Consider the following 14,793-nt stretch of genomic DNA (forward strand, 5'->3'; position numbering starts at 1 on the left):
GCGCTGCGGCCCCGACCCGCACCGCGCCCGCCCCGCCCCGCGCAGCGCCGAGGGCCGCGGGTGGCCGTGGGAGTCCGGCTCTCCCGCCGTGCTTTCCCAGTGAGCTGCCGAGGGATCGGAGGGCTGAGCTCTGGCGATGCGCCCTGTGTGCCTCCGCAAGGGTTTACCGGCACGGCGGGGATACGTCTGTCCCAGCTAAGGGCCGTCCCCAGGGCAGGGGTGCAGCAGGAGGAAGTTTCTGCATGCAGTTCTCCTATCCAGGTCTCCTGCTGATGCTTCTTCACAGCAGCTGTGGAAAAGCAGGCTCTTGTCACCCTTCTGTCTGGTCCCACTTTCCCCCTGCACCTTTCAAGAAGCCTTGCGCTGCTCCGCGGTCCCATGGATGAGCCCTTGTCTTTCATTCTCTGCAGGAACGAGTCGGGTAGGAGGAATGAAATGCCTCCGGTGGCTGAGCCCTCTCACCTGCCAGAGGACGTCGGGTTCGTCTGTGGCTGGGAAGTCTTTGGATCAACACAGGAGTGTGGATGTAAGAAAATACCGTGTGCAAAGCATCTTTACTGGGGAGGATGTGATGTGTGAAATGCTCCCAAGCCCTTTTCTCCACACCAGCATGAAACACAGGTAAACGCTCAGCCCCCAGTGCTCTGTGCCCCTCGGTCCCAGCTCAAAGCCAGAAGTTGTTTTCCCTTTCTCCTATCAGCACAGCCCCGCTGCCCATCTCCCTTCTTTGGGCAGAGCAATACGGGTCCTTTGGGTGCCTTGTTCTCTGGTGAGGGGTGTGGAGGAGGGAACAGGGGGCTTTTCTCTCAGCAATTCCCATTTCCAACCCCTTGTTCCCTGTGTTGGGACCTATAGAGGGGAAGTAGGGCTGTTCTGTTGAGACAGGATAGAAAACACCTAGGCCAGGGGTGAGCAGGGCGTTGGGCCTATGCGGAAGTGCTGATGGGGAGGAGAGGCTTTCCTGTGGCAGGAGGCATTGGGATCTGCAGCCTCTCAGGATGTTTGTGCATCCTCTGTGGTCCCTTGTTGGGATGCTCTCTTCCCATGCTGGGGTCACTCTGATTGCTGTTCCCACAACTGTGGGTACTGCAGCCGTGTCTCCCCTGGCCCTGTTTTTAAGCTGTCCTTGCTGGTGAAGCAAAGGTGTGTCCCATGAGTTTGTGCTGTGAGGATAAAATCCCCGCGTGGCTGTCGCTCATTTGGGGAGCAAGGCCCGTCCCCAGCGGCAGCAGATGGCAGCTGTAGGCTGTGTGTTCTGCTGTGTGTCGTACACTGAGAGCACCCACGGCCGTGTCCCAGCACAGGGCAGCTCTGTAGGTCCAGCAGCAGGGCAGGTGAGCTCGGGCCATGGACCAGACCCGGCCTGCAGAAAGTCAGAGCCAACTGCATGGGAATTCTTTGCTTAAAAGCCCCAGCATGGAGCGGTTGGCTCCTGCAGCGTGAATGGGGCACTGCAGTCTCAGTGCCAGCTACCAGCCCTCCCCGCTTTATTTTTTTGCCCATTCCTGAATTTCTCACTCTCCCCCCATTCCAGCTCTGCTTTCCTTTCACGTTCCCCTGTGGAGGTCGAGCTGGGCTTTAACCCTTTGCTGCTTGCAGTGTTGTCGGTGGCTCTGAGGCTGCCCTAAGCCCAGTGCAGCATTGCCCCCACCCTGCTGGCTCTTGGCTGGAGCTGCTGCCACATCACCAGTGCAGTGTGTGTGTCCAAGGAAGAAAGTGGGGGGAAGTTGTCCCTGTTGCTGTCACAGTGCTGTCCCTGCCCAGCAGAGGTGCCCTCAGCCCATGCTGTGCTGCTCCTCCTTCAGCATCCAGGAAAAGGCATGGAGATGCTCCCCCAATCCCCATAACAGATTTGTGCCAACTGCTCAGAATATCGATTCAAACGCATTATTCCTCCCTTGGCAGCTCCCTGCCCTGGGAAAGGAGCAATCAGTGCAGGTGCAAATAGCTTTTAATTGCAAAATGTATCTCACCACGGAGGCATTTAGGCTGGATACGATACAACCACTGCAGCAGCAGCCTGGAGAAGACCAATAAGCCGAAACGCTGCAGGGGCCAAACTGCTCCTATGCAATACCTATGGCGTAAATATTCATGCGTGGCTCTATGGCTGTGTTCTTCCACGTGTCCCTGAGATGTGACACAGTAGGATTATATGAAAATTCAAATATCAGCTGCAGGGAAGGCGGAAACTTGCTTTCTGCAGCAGCTCATGTGTGAGAACACAGCGCAGTGGAAATGGGGATGAGTTGTGTGTGGACTTCCCTACAGCACAGGCTCAGGTGTGGCTGTTGGTGCCAGCAGCGTGCTGGCAGGGGCTGTGTGCCTGCTGCTGGGCTGGGTAACTGAGGTTTAACAGTCACTGCCCATGTAGTGATGTATATAGGTGGTGGGAAGAGGCTCCTATGGAGTTCTCAGAATGCCTGGGGATGCTTATGGAGCTGTGCAAGGGTAGTTGTATCCAGACTCTCTGTTCTCTAGGTCAACTCTGAGGCCCTTGGCCGTGCTCTGGATGGGAGTGGGTGTAGCCCAGCTGCAAGGGCTCGGAGTGGGCATGGGGGCAGCAGGCAAACCCACAATTAATTCAGAGTCAACCCGGCCCATTGCCGGTCCGGCATTGCCCTGCAGGCGGTGGGGAGCCCCGCCGGGCTGCCCCTCGTGTGGGTTATGCCACGTGCCAACACCGCAGGGGCTGCGGTTGGGGCGACATCACCTGCAGGCACCGCCCGGTGCCGTAACAGCCCCCGGGAGGCGGCCCCGGCCGCGGTCCGCCAGCGGAGGGGCTGCGGGGGGAGGTCGGGGCGGGCACGGAGCGGCCGTCCCAGCGCTTTCCCAAAGAGGACAGGGACCGCGAATGTTATTTGTTGGTATTATTTCCCCCGGGGGATTGAAGCCAACATCGGAGTTTCTCCGCTGTCCCGTCCCGGTCGGAAGCGGTGCGCTTCTCTCGCGCAGCACCGCAGCGCTGTCCGGAACGGGGCGGAACGCGGGGGGATGCGGTGGAGGTTTGGGGTTTGCGGCGGTCCCGGGCTGAGCCGCTCCGCCCGTCCGGGGTCCGGTGGGGAAAGAAGTGGCTGTGGGGTAGCGGGCACAGCCGGCCGCCGGGGGAACTCTCGGCTTCGGGCCCTCGACGGGCGGCCGAGGTGATCCCGGCGGGACACGGCGGGCGGCCGCCGCCTTGATGAACAAAGGCGCGATCGCGTTGGGATCAATGAAGCCCGGGGGGCTCGGGGCAACTTTCCCCGGGGCCGGCCGGAGCTCCTGGGCGGGGGATGCTAATGAGGGGGCGTGGCTTCGCCCCCGCGGCCGCGTAGCGCGAGCCGCTATTGGCGGAGGGGCGGCGGAGGGAGGGAGGGGGAAGAGGTGACGCGATGCAAATGAGGGGGGGGGGCGGGCCTTCCGAGGCCCCGCCCCCCGCCCGCCGGGGCTGCGGGGCTCGTGTTCGGCGGCGGGGACAGTCAAAGTGGCTCCCATAGGGAGAGACGGCGAGTCCGCCCGGCGCTGCGGGAGAGGGAGGGGGCGCGGGCACCGGGAGCCCCGGGGTCTCCCTCGGTCCGTCCGTCCGTCCTTCCCGCTCCCTTCCCGGCGTGCGCCCGGCTCCGGCAACTCGCTTCCTGCTCGGCTGAAAGAGGGAGGAGAGAGAGCGCTTCGGCTGGGAGAGAAGAAAAGAAAGAGGGAGAAAAGAAAGAAAAGAGAGAGGGGAAAAAAGAGGGGGGGGGAAACTTGCCTCTCTTGTCACTGGAAAATGACACTTGATGTAGCGGAGCCCGCCGCAGCTCCCGTTCGTCCTATTGTTTCTTAAACTGCCATCCGAGATTTTTTTTTTCTTTTTTTTTTTTTTCCTCTTGCCTGCTGCCATCCGAGGGGTGTCTTCATACAAAAGGGACTCCGAGTTCTCCTCCGGCTCTGCGAGCGTTGCCGGCAGCCCCCGGCGCCCGCAGCCCCTCCGCGCACCCAAACAAACTGCACGCGCAGCACCCAGCCGCGCTCCGATCGCCTCTGGATTTTTATTTTTTTAATTATTATTATTTTATTTTTATTTTTTTAATGTCCTTGCCTGTGTTTGCTTTCTCTGCCTTGCTTTGATTCCAGCGAGAGAGAGAAAAAAGTAAACACGCACACACACAAAAAAGAACATTTAACAGCGATTTCATCACTTTTTTTTTTTTTTTTTTTTTTTTTTTTTTTGCGTAAAGAAGGAAGATTTTGCGCTGTTGTTTCTGATTCATGTTTGGGATCCAGGAAAGCATCCAGCGGAGCGGGAGCAGCATGAAGGAGGAGCCCCTCGGCGCGGGGATGAACGCGGTGCGGACGTGGATGCAGGGAGCGGGCGTCCTGGACGCCAGCACGGCCGCGCAGAGGTAGGCAGCTCCGCACCGCCCCAAAGCCGCCCCGGAGCTCTGCTGCCAGCAGTGAGTTTCGCGTAGCTGTCGCCAGTTAAATATTGATTCCCCCCTCGTCCCGTAGGAAGGAGTTTTGATTAAAAAAATCATCATAGGAACAATAAAGGAAGCGGCGAGCTCTGCTAGGTGGGAATAGATTGGGTTTAGTCTCGTGTTCGCGCGGAGGAAGGAGTTTTCAAAACTATGTTGGTGCTGCTTTAGCCTTAAGATCTCCCATCGACGATTCCCTCCTCCGATAAGCTGCTAGTTGTGCACGGATTCTCCAAAATATATTTCTTTACTTTTCTTCCTTATCCCTGCCAGGATCAGCAGCTCCTCTCCACCCGCCCCGATAAGCGGGGACTGTGCAGAGGTTTCCGGAGGAGAAATTTAATTCGAAGCCTCCCTGTAAAACCACTGCCGCTTATCTTAGATTTCCCCAAAAGAAATCCCTGCACCTGGGAGGTGGAGATGATGGGGCTGCACCCGGCTCCGCTTTCTCTCTCATTTCTCCTTCTCCTCATCCTCTTTCCCCGGGGAAAGAAAAATCAGCTGCCGGCTCCGTATCCCGAGCCCTGCAGCCGGCAGCAGCTCACGAGTTCCGTGTTGACATCTCCCGCTGTCTCCCACCTCTCCCCGCACCTCTCATCCCCCCTAGCTCCCCCCCCCCACCCCCCCCCCGCCCCTCCATTCGGAGCTCTCTAAGGAAGGGAAAGTTCTGCAGGGACAACCCTGAAATATTTCCCGTTGTCTCCCGGGCTGCCCTCGCGGTGTTTACCCGGCGCTCCTCCGAGGGGAGGAAGGGGCTCGCAGGACTGAAACTGAAAGATAAGGCGCACGCGGGGCGCTCCGGTGACAGCTTCGAGCCGACTTTGAGAAGTGGCAGAGCATGGCGCTCCGCGGGGCAGCGCGCCGGCTGGGCTGAGCGCTGCCCGCCATGCAGGGCCGCCTGCGGGAGGGCGCTGCCCTTGGAGAGGGCCGGTGGGTGCCGCTTCGGGGTCGGGGGGAGGTTGCGGGGTGCTGCGCGGCACGGTGGGGTCGGGTCGGGTCGGGTCCCGGCTCTCCGCGGGGAGAGGCAGTGCCTTTTCCCCCACCAAATAGGAAGAGCCGCGGGGCGGTTCGGGGAGAGGATGCTCGATGCCCGAGGAGCCCATAGGGGTCCCGTGTGGCCCCAGTGTGGGACAGGGACAGAGCCTGGGGAGGCCGCGCCGTCCGGGCTGCCGCTAACCCGCGTCTTTGTGGTCCCAGCGGAGTGGGTCTGGCCCGGGCTCACTTCGAGAAGCAGCCTCCTTCCAACCTGAGGAAGTCCAACTTTTTCCACTTCGTCCTGGCTCTGTATGACCGGCAGGGGCAGCCCGTGGAGATCGAGCGCACCGCCTTCGTGGGCTTCGTGGAGAAGGAGAAGGTGAGTATCAGCGCGGTGCCCCGAACTCCGCTCTGGGGCCCTCCCCGCTCCGTTCCCCCCGAAGCCGTGGCACAGGCTCTTCCCGGGAGCCCCCTCCGTCTGCGGGCATTTTGCCAGGGATGGGGGGGCCCCTCCGGTCTCCCCCTTTTGCCTGGGGATTGCGAGCCGCCTCGTCCGGCCGAGTGATGGAGAAGCTTCATACCTTACACGTATTTTTTTTTCTTTCCTTTCCTCCTCCCCGTGTCTTTGGATCCAGGAAGCTAACAGCGAAAAGACCAACAACGGGATCCACTACCGCCTGCAGCTGCTCTACAGCAATGGTAAGGGCTGGGAGCCCCCGATGTCAGCCCCACCGCCCCCCACTGCCACCACCACCGGCTGCCCTCCGGCCGCTCCTCGGCTGGAAAACCCCCCGGGGCTCGAGGAGCCGCTGCTCCCATCCCCTCCGCTCCGCGCATCCCCGCGCTCGGTGCTCCGGGCACAGCCTGATTGGGGCGGGCAGCTCCGGCCGAGAAAGCTCCGTCGGGTCCGAGCCCTCGGGCGAACCCCGTTCCTTGGCCGCTGGCCCCGCCGCTCCTCACTGCTCTGCCTCTTTTCAGGGATCAGGACGGAACAGGATTTCTACGTTCGCCTCATCGACTCCATGACCAAGCAGGTGGGTGCTGCGGGGAGCGGCCGCGGAAAAGGGGAGTGCGTGCGTGCGTGTATGTGTGCGTGTTTGGGGGGGAGCGGCCGGCGGGGCGGCGAAACCCGGCTCCGGTTCGCAGCGTGAGCGGCTCCGCCGGAGGAGGGGGGGGAAGGGGGGGAAGGGAACCACCGCGTTCCCCGCTCCGCACCCGGGGGGGCCGTAGGGCCGCGCTGCGGGGTCCGACCCCGGCGTCGGGGCTGCGAGGAGCCCTCGAGAGGCGACCCGGAGCGCTCCGGAAAAATCTTGGCGACTTCCAACCAGCCCGACCCGGGGGCTGTTGAGCCGCTTAATTGTAGGATTTAACCTCCCGCCCCCCCCCTCCAGCCCACCAAACGCTGCGAGCGCAGCCGCCGGGCCAGGCGCTGAGGTTTCTATTTGTCCTTTCTTTATTTGTGCGACCGCCGGGTCGTTGGTTTCGAGGAGGAGCGAGAGTAAATCGTGGCGAATTTGCATGGCGGATGGGAAAAGCCCCCCGAAATGCTGCGCGGGGAGCAGCGAGCGCCGTGCTCGGCTCCGGGGAGGGCTGTAGGGCAGCAGAGCTTGTAAATGGATTAACCCTAATTGTGGGCTTGCTCTTTAGCTTTCCAAACAGAGCAGAAACGTGCGTTCGTACCTGCAAAAAATACTTGTCTGGGTGCAAAGTGGGTTTGTGCAAAGGGATCGCATGAACAAATCGATTCCCTGTTTCAGGAATTGTTCCTCCAGTTTCTCTTCTGCTCCTGTCAGAAGCTTTTGCTCTTGTAAAACATTTCTTCACGTTTTCAAACCTTTTTTTTTTTTTCCTTTTATATGTCTTTTTTTTTTTTTTTTTTTTTTTTTTTTTCCTGAATCTGCTTTACGAGTAAAAATAGTTCTTAAATTTTATTTCATTTAAGAAAAGAAAACCATTCTGGTTCTTGTTTTTTTTTTTTTTTTTTTTTCCTGCACCGATAGGAAAAGTCAGTCCCCGCATGCTCAAAACCAGTTGTCTTTAGGGGAAAAAAAAAACCTCTTGGCTTCTGCCTGGGTTTCTTTTTCTACAGCAAAACATAAAGCTCCAAGGGCTGAGTTTGTTTTAGAAAACTCTCTTTGATGGTCCCAAAACATCTTTTCCTGCTATTGAAGACTGCCTTTCAATAGAGAGGAAAAAAAAAAAAAAAAGAGAACTTAGAAGAATTCTACTCGACAATCCCCTGTGCATCTGAACTCTGTTAAACCATACGCTTCCAAACAGAGCCCTGTAGGAATTAAAACAACAGCAACATACCCTTATTCATAACAAACCTTGGGAAGTGTTTGCTGCCGTTCCTTGATTTTCAGGCACAAATGGGTTGGTTTGTGTCACAAGTAACCAAATCTTTCAGATAGGCGAACTCTTTTTAGTCCTTTCAGAACTTGGTGTTTCAGTGCAGAGCGCAGGAGAGCGCCCATCAATAAATATTATCTTTAAATAGCTCTGCTATCGGTACGGAAATGTGAAAGCCTCTGTTCATAATCCTGTTGAAAACAGATCCCTGAACTCATGTAGAGCAATGGATTCAAAATAATTTTCTTAACAAAGGCATCTTGCATATGAAGAGTTCATCCTAAGGCGCTGTTTGACCTCTTGGTCTCTCATTATTATCGAGTCATCAGAGGGTCTTGGAAAGAAAGGGGAAAAGAAACCCCGAGATACAGTTTATTTGTAAAACGTACCATGTAGCTTTAAAGCACGTTCACATGGAAAAAAAATATCCTTCTGATTTCAGGAAGCCGTACAGAAACAAAGTTAGGAGAAATGGCAGATTTTGGGGGAAAATGCAATGGAGTTGGGAAGTGAAGGTTTGAGAACAAAAGCTCTGAACTTGGATAAGAAAGCAGAGAGAGAAGGGATGGTTTAAACAACCACGTTTGCTTGGGTATTAGTTTCATTAAGTTCTCTAGGTGTGATTGTAATTACTTATGAGAAATAAGGCATTGCACGTCAAAGCTGTGGCAGGGCTCATCTGCATGTTTTCAGGGGCAGGGTCTCAAATCCCCCCCACTTCTTTTTTTCTTTTATTTTATTCTTTTTCTTTTTTCTTCTTTTTTCCTTTCCCCCCCCCTTTCTTCCTTTCTTTTCCTTTTCCTTCCTTTCTTCCTTCCTTCCTAAGTGAAATCATGTCAGAGTTGTGATTGCTTCAGTTGCTGAATGCTTATTAGGCAGTGAAGTACAACACATGACAGAGCTCACCCAAATGTTGAATGTATCATTTATATTTTACGACAGTGAATTATATAGAACATTCTCAAGTAACTTTCAAATCATCAAACTGTAATTAAATATTGCAAAGACTGTCTGAAAATTCTTTAATTTTTAATGAAAGTTAAATATATATTGTCAGCCTACTTGAAGGTGTAGTATTTTAATGCATGACGCTCAGAACAAATTGGATAATGAAATGATTACTTTTAAATGAAACTGTTGCAGGAGCATTCACGTTTCCGCTGGCACAGAGCCTCCCCTGCTCACACGCGTTCACACACTCAATAATTGTGAATTCCCAGACCGAAATTACAGCGACTCTGAGGTTTCTGGTGGCCAATTAAAAATCCCGCAGAAGCAAAGCTTGAATGAGTTCAGTTCCCCAGGTCGTGTGGGGAAGGATCTTGATATGAAATAGATATGTTTTAAGATATGGCCAAAGCAGATTTAGGTCTGTCCTCTTTGTCTCACGATTATGAATTGCGAGGTTTTACACAGCTGTGGGTTATTAAGTAAGATAAAATAAAATCCATTTTGCAAATCAGACCTTGATTTCTCTGCATCGGGTTGTTGCTTCTAGATTTAACCTAAATGTCCCATTAGCAGCATACACCACAAAGCCAGGCAGGGCTGCACTGCTTGCTGTGTGTAATTGTAGGTATTCCTGCTTCCACAGAGTTCTTAATCAGGGCTAGTAAGGCTTTGTTGCTGTCTATACGGTCCAGCTGAGGGCCTAGCCCAGGATCTGTGCTGTGGGCTGACAGGGGCTGTCTGTGTGTCCTGTGTTCCGTGTCTGTGGGCGGCGATGTGCTGTGGGGCAGTGCTGGGTGCTGGTGGTGCGGCCAAAGGAAGCACACACAGCACGCAGGGCAGGCGCAGGGTGCAGATCTCAGCTGTGCGCGCTCCCTCCAAGCACGAGCTCTTGTGGTGGTCCTCAGGGGACTTTGGAACGGGAAGCTCAGAATGTGCTGAACACTGTGCTGTGAGTGGCCTTTGGTGGTGGCTCTGGAGGAGCGCAGAGTGGGATGGTGAGGGGTCTGGCTGCATCCCCGTCATGTTAGAATTGCAAACACTGCACACAAATCGTTAGCGTTGTGGGGAAGTTCTCTTCAGTGTCAATGCTGTCTTAATTACATTTTCTTGCATGTTATCTTGGCACCTCATTTTATGTCAGGATCACATTCCTAATGCGCTCAAAACCCCATAGGATCCCAAACTTTATGGCTGTTGCTTTGCGTAGGGCAGCAGCTCCCGGTGCAGTCGGTCTGGCACTACGATGCTGTGTTTTGAAATTGCCTGCAAAATGTGAAATATGTCTGCTGAAATAAAGCTGGAGTTTTTAGGCAAGTCTGGGGATTTTAATGTATTTAGAGAGGAGAGGCTTTGTCAGCCACGTTTTCATAAAGTTGAGATATTTCACGATGAGGAAGGATGGAGGAAATAAATCTGGAATACTTCTTACCCAAGCATTTTTCCTTCAGCCGTCCTCATTCATAAGATATATTGGAGGGTACTACAGCTCAGGCATCTCAGAAAGCATAAGTTTTGCAAGATAGCTGCTGTCTGTTTTTGGGTGGAAAACCCTTCTGACTTGAGCTCTGGTTGCGCTTCGCCTTTTCTCAGAGCTGCAACTCTGGATACGAGCGGGTTCTGTGTCGATGCCTGTGATGCTCTCTGCTGTGTGCAGGGGGTTGAGGAGCTGTGCTCTGCACGCAGCACACGGCACAGCCCTTTGCTGGCAGCGATGTGCATGGGAAAAAAAATGTTATCAATAAGTTCGGAGGAGCCTCCGCAGACTCGGAGAAATTTCACACAAACATAAAACAAAACCTAACCCCTGTGATGGGGAAAGTTTACACTGCGCCAGATTTTAGCAGCTTTCTTGTTCCTTTGGTGAGATGTCAGAAGTGCAGGTGATTTTAATTTTCTCGTACGACGAGGAGCGGAGAAGTTTGGAATTTGCATGCATGATCAGGACCTGTGTTTGGGAAAATGTAAACTCATCACAGTGGAAAATGTGTTGTTTGGAGTCTGAGGGTGAAAACAAAGCTGAGGATTTTGGAGAGACTGCCTGAGCCAGATGGCCTGGTGCATTCCCAGTCTGGCAGCCCAACTGCTCCCTCCTGTATAATATACAGCCATTTGTTCTGGGATATTTACGCTAGAGCTGTTTCCATGTGAATGTTTGAAAACCATTAAAAATGAACATATTAGGAGAGATAAATTTATTTAATTTGTGCGAATACGTCAATAAGCGGGCTGCGTATCAAAGGCGGGGGGAAAAATAATGAGATGCCACTGAATTGCGCGCTGAGACACAGCGAGGGCTGAATGTCCTCTCCTGGGGACCCAGCGCTGTGCTGCTGTCCGTGGCGGGTGAGCAGAAATCCTGCCTGGGTGAGCAGGGAGCACTCGGGTAATGAGGGGTTAAGCACTGGGAGCCAAATAGATGCAATGCGCTGAATTCACAGCGCTTTCCGCGTGGCCATATAGCGGGTAGGAGCTAATCTGTGCTGCCCCATCTGAAGTCAATTGCAGAACTCCTATTGAATTCGGTGGGGCCAGGATTTTATTTTCTCTGTGTGTGTATGTGTGCATACGTCACTGCGGATCGTTTGGGTTCTGTGTTTTTTGAAAAGAGCCTCGTTCTAATGAGCTTTCTCCTTTATTTCAATAAAAGATAGAGTTTGCACTGAGAAACAGAGGGGGGATTTGAAAGCGAGTGGGTTCAGACGCACGCTGCTGATTTCTCTCATTCTCTGGCTCTTAAAAATCAGGGCTGTGGCACACCGAGGAGTGTCATGGCCATGATCTCAGTCCTTCAGGACTTTCTCACCCCGCTCAGAGCAGCACTGCCCGCCTGGCGCTGCACGGCTGTTCAGCCCTCAGCCGTACCAGCGTCAGTCTGGATTTAGTCAGGAAGAGCTGACGACAAAATCTGCGTGCATCTTTTTCCACCTTTTCCATCAACTCTTTTACTGCTTTGTTCTGCCATCTTTTACTCGTGAAAAAGCGGCCTCAATCAGAACGGTAGCCTTGGGTTTTATATTGTTCCCCTCCCTTTTACTTTATCTTTTTTTTTTTTTTTTAATGAACTCTCACTGAAAAGTTTTCCGCATTGCTGGATGCACTTGTAGGCTAGGAATGAACGGTTTGTGCTCAGCACACTCATTTGTATGTGCTGGCAAGTGGTGAATTGTGTTTGATTTAACTTTTTATGCGGCTTTATGTACATAGAAGAAAGGGAGTTTCATAGTTAGACATCAGTTTTTCAGGGCCTGATTCTGAGATGGGTTTGTGCTCAGGCAGTCGTTACTCATTGGGATTTCGGACAGAAAGGGCACTTCATGGAGAAACGGTTTACAAACGTAAGCTGAGTTTTGTGGGGAAATATTTAAGATCTTCGGGAGGAGAGGACCTGTTTTGAAAGATGAGCTGCACTGAAGTCAAAGATACAGGAGTAAATAAAAAAGAAAAACAACGTCTATAATTTTCATTTCCTTCGCTGATGTTTTGTTGTGCAACTCCGATGTGTATTTGCAGGCTTATTTTTAGCCCTGCTGTGGTCTAAGTTTATCCGCTCTAACTTTCACTTTATCTCTCATTAATGTGATCCCTATTTGACAAAGTTGTGGTGGTGTTTGGGTGATGTGGGCTCCTAACGCTGTCTTGCTGTGGCGAAGCCCCAACTTTAATTACTAGAAACGTTTGGATAGTTTTGTGACAAGAGTATCTTTTCCAATCTTAAATATTTTCACAACGGTAACATTGCAGACCCTTCCTGTAAATATACTTCTGGTCGCTATAAAGATGTGAAACTTCAACAGTTCCTGTTTCCTTTTTGCAACTAATTGTAGAATTGGTGTTTTAGATCAGTGCCGTCTGAAAGATGGTAGAGGATCTATAATGCTCGCCGGCGGCTGTTCATGGAGGTGGACAGTTGGTGCTTTGCGCGCTCGTTTGCGAGTAAATCGGGAAATAGGAATAGGAGTCGGCGGTGAGAAAGGAGCTCGGCTGTTCCTTTTGCTTCCTCAAATTTCCTAGAAATTCCTGGAGGAATAGGATATGCAGAAGGACCCGCACTTACGGTGAGAAACCACAGTGTGCATGGGTGCAATATTAGTAGTCAAATGCAAACAGAGTGAAAAGCAAATCCTTAACGCAGACGAAGGCAGAAGAATGTCATGCACGCAAAGAAGGGATCACTGATGTTAAACACAACAGACAAGGTGATTATGTACCACAGTGTTGACTCTGCCCGTTCATTATTGCTATTTAGTTGAGTTATTTAAGCGGGTACCTGGAGGTTAAGTAAGCATAGCAGCAGGAAGAGAAGAGGAAAGGAGAGAGGAGGGGGAAAAAGAAAGTAGGATTTGTGTTCTGCTCGGTCATTCCTAATGCTCCCTCCACTTCAGTGGCAACATAGACTGGGTAATTTTGCTTTAGGGTTTGAAAACCTAAGAAGCACGAGTCGAGTTCTGCAGTCCTCTCTTGGACACCGTGTTGTGCTGTGCCACGGTGAATGGGAATCCAAAGCAGATTATTTGATTATTTTTTTGATTAGGTCCAACAAGGGTGCTGAGCTTCCCCTGTCTTGGTTGAGTGGATTTGGATGCTGGGTTTTCTGGAGTCTTTGTGATGTCCCTGCTGTGACCCCATCAGCTGTGCTCCTTTGGTTCCCCAGTTTGGGCTAGAAGCTTCAACCCACCTTACAATTTAATGCTCAGAAATGAGGAATTTCTGAAATAGTCACAAGTCCTGATGTCTGTTGGTGCAGGCACCTTCCCAGCAGTAGCTTTCGGGTATGGATAGGAGAGCACCTCCCGATGTGACCCAGCCTGGTCCTTGCTGGTGGCGGTGCTGCGAGGGTTCGGCGTGTCCCCGACGCTCACTGCTGTGTCCCCGACGCTCACTGCTGTGTCCCCTTTGTGGCAGTGCTGGGTTCACAGCGTGTCTCTTTCTGCTGGGACACAGCGCAGGGAAGCTCTCAGTTTTGGGGAATATTTGTAGTTAAACTGAAGTGAAACAATTATAACTAGCAAATGTAACAGAGGTGTTCCTGATGTTATTTGTGAAATTACTAAGTAATTTTATAATGCATGAAATTCATATTGTGTCTTACTATTAAAATCAGCTCATGCTTCTGCAGATTTGCATGTCCCAAGAGCCATGTCTCCACTGTAGGTGCAGCACCTCTTACCTCTAGCAGATTATATTTGCAAGGACTGCAGAAGCAACATGTGGTCTCACTTCATCATATATCAAGATACTTTATTTTTTCTCATTAGTATTTTCCACGCTTCCATGTTAATATCGTCCCACTCTGTCAAATGTATTTCCTCCACATAATACAATTAGAAAAATATCTTTTTAGTTACTAATTTACTGCTAGCTTTATAGACACCCATATCAGACGTAATTTTATCTGCAGGGTTTGTTTCCCAGTTTCCTCCTCCTGCTCCTGTATCTGGGAGGCTGTTGGGGTCCCACTGCAGTGCGGGGCAGAGCTGCTGCTGCTGCTTGCAGCCTCGTCCCCCCAGAGGCTCTGCCACAGATCCCAGCTCCAGGCTGGCAGCCGCGAATTGTTAGGAACCTCTATGCTCTGTGCTATTGCTGTTGTGAAGGCAGTTTCTTTTCTGTCTTTTTTTGCTGCTGGGGGCAGCCCAGGGTAGGTGCCCAGCTGTCCGCATTTTGTGGGGTGAGCCAGCAGAGAGAAACCAGGGCTGTGTGGGTGGGCAGAAAGCAAAAACTCTGCTCAATCCTATGGGAGCTCTCTGGCGTGAGCAGCAACCCGGGATGTGTGTAAGGCCGATCCCTCACCATTGCTCTGTGCCTGCTGCTGGGAGGGCTGCAGAAATCAACCCTTCTCTCTGGGTGCGTTACGCTGTCCTTCCACAGCTTTAACTTGAAGGATTCTCCCCGTGCTGCCTCAGAGTCAGTTTTTCAGGCTGGTTGTCCATCCCTGTTTGTTTGGTGCCCTCTCACAGGGCCTGCCTCTCGCTTATTTATATCCTTGTAACTCTGGAGCTGCTCGCCATCGCAAGACGCAGGATCAGGCCTGAGTGCTTCTAGGAGCTACCAGCAAAATGCCCGGGTTGCGCAGTGTGCAGCTTTC

The 14,793-nt window shown here is 52.5% G+C and overlaps 1 protein-coding gene across 2 annotated transcripts in view; it reads left to right on the plus strand.

Annotated features, from left to right (window-relative positions):
- The first annotated feature begins 440 nt into the window (after window positions 1-440).
- The window catches only part of LOC122192836 (transcription factor COE1-like), a 21,119-nt gene continuing 6,766 nt past the window's right edge, over window positions 441-14,793 (plus strand). The window contains exons 1-5 of one of the 2 annotated variants that reach the window (XM_042893501.1): window positions 441-621; window positions 4,197-4,361; window positions 5,631-5,787; window positions 6,044-6,107; window positions 6,387-6,442. In XM_042893501.1, coding sequence (XP_042749435.1) covers window positions 4,228-4,361; window positions 5,631-5,787; window positions 6,044-6,107; window positions 6,387-6,442 — 411 coding nt within the window. In that variant the 5' untranslated portion in view covers window positions 441-621; window positions 4,197-4,227. Of the gene's footprint in view, window positions 622-4,168; window positions 4,362-5,630; window positions 5,788-6,043; window positions 6,108-6,386; window positions 6,443-14,793 lie in introns of those variants that run through there. The other variant, XM_042893502.1, reaches the window with a different exon arrangement.

This window comes from Lagopus leucura, unplaced genomic scaffold (assembly GCF_019238085.1).
Source record: "Lagopus leucura isolate 7727_CA_CO unplaced genomic scaffold, USGS_WTPT01 105-24_obj-0_obj, whole genome shotgun sequence".
Lineage (NCBI taxonomy): Eukaryota > Metazoa > Chordata > Aves > Galliformes > Phasianidae > Lagopus > Lagopus leucura.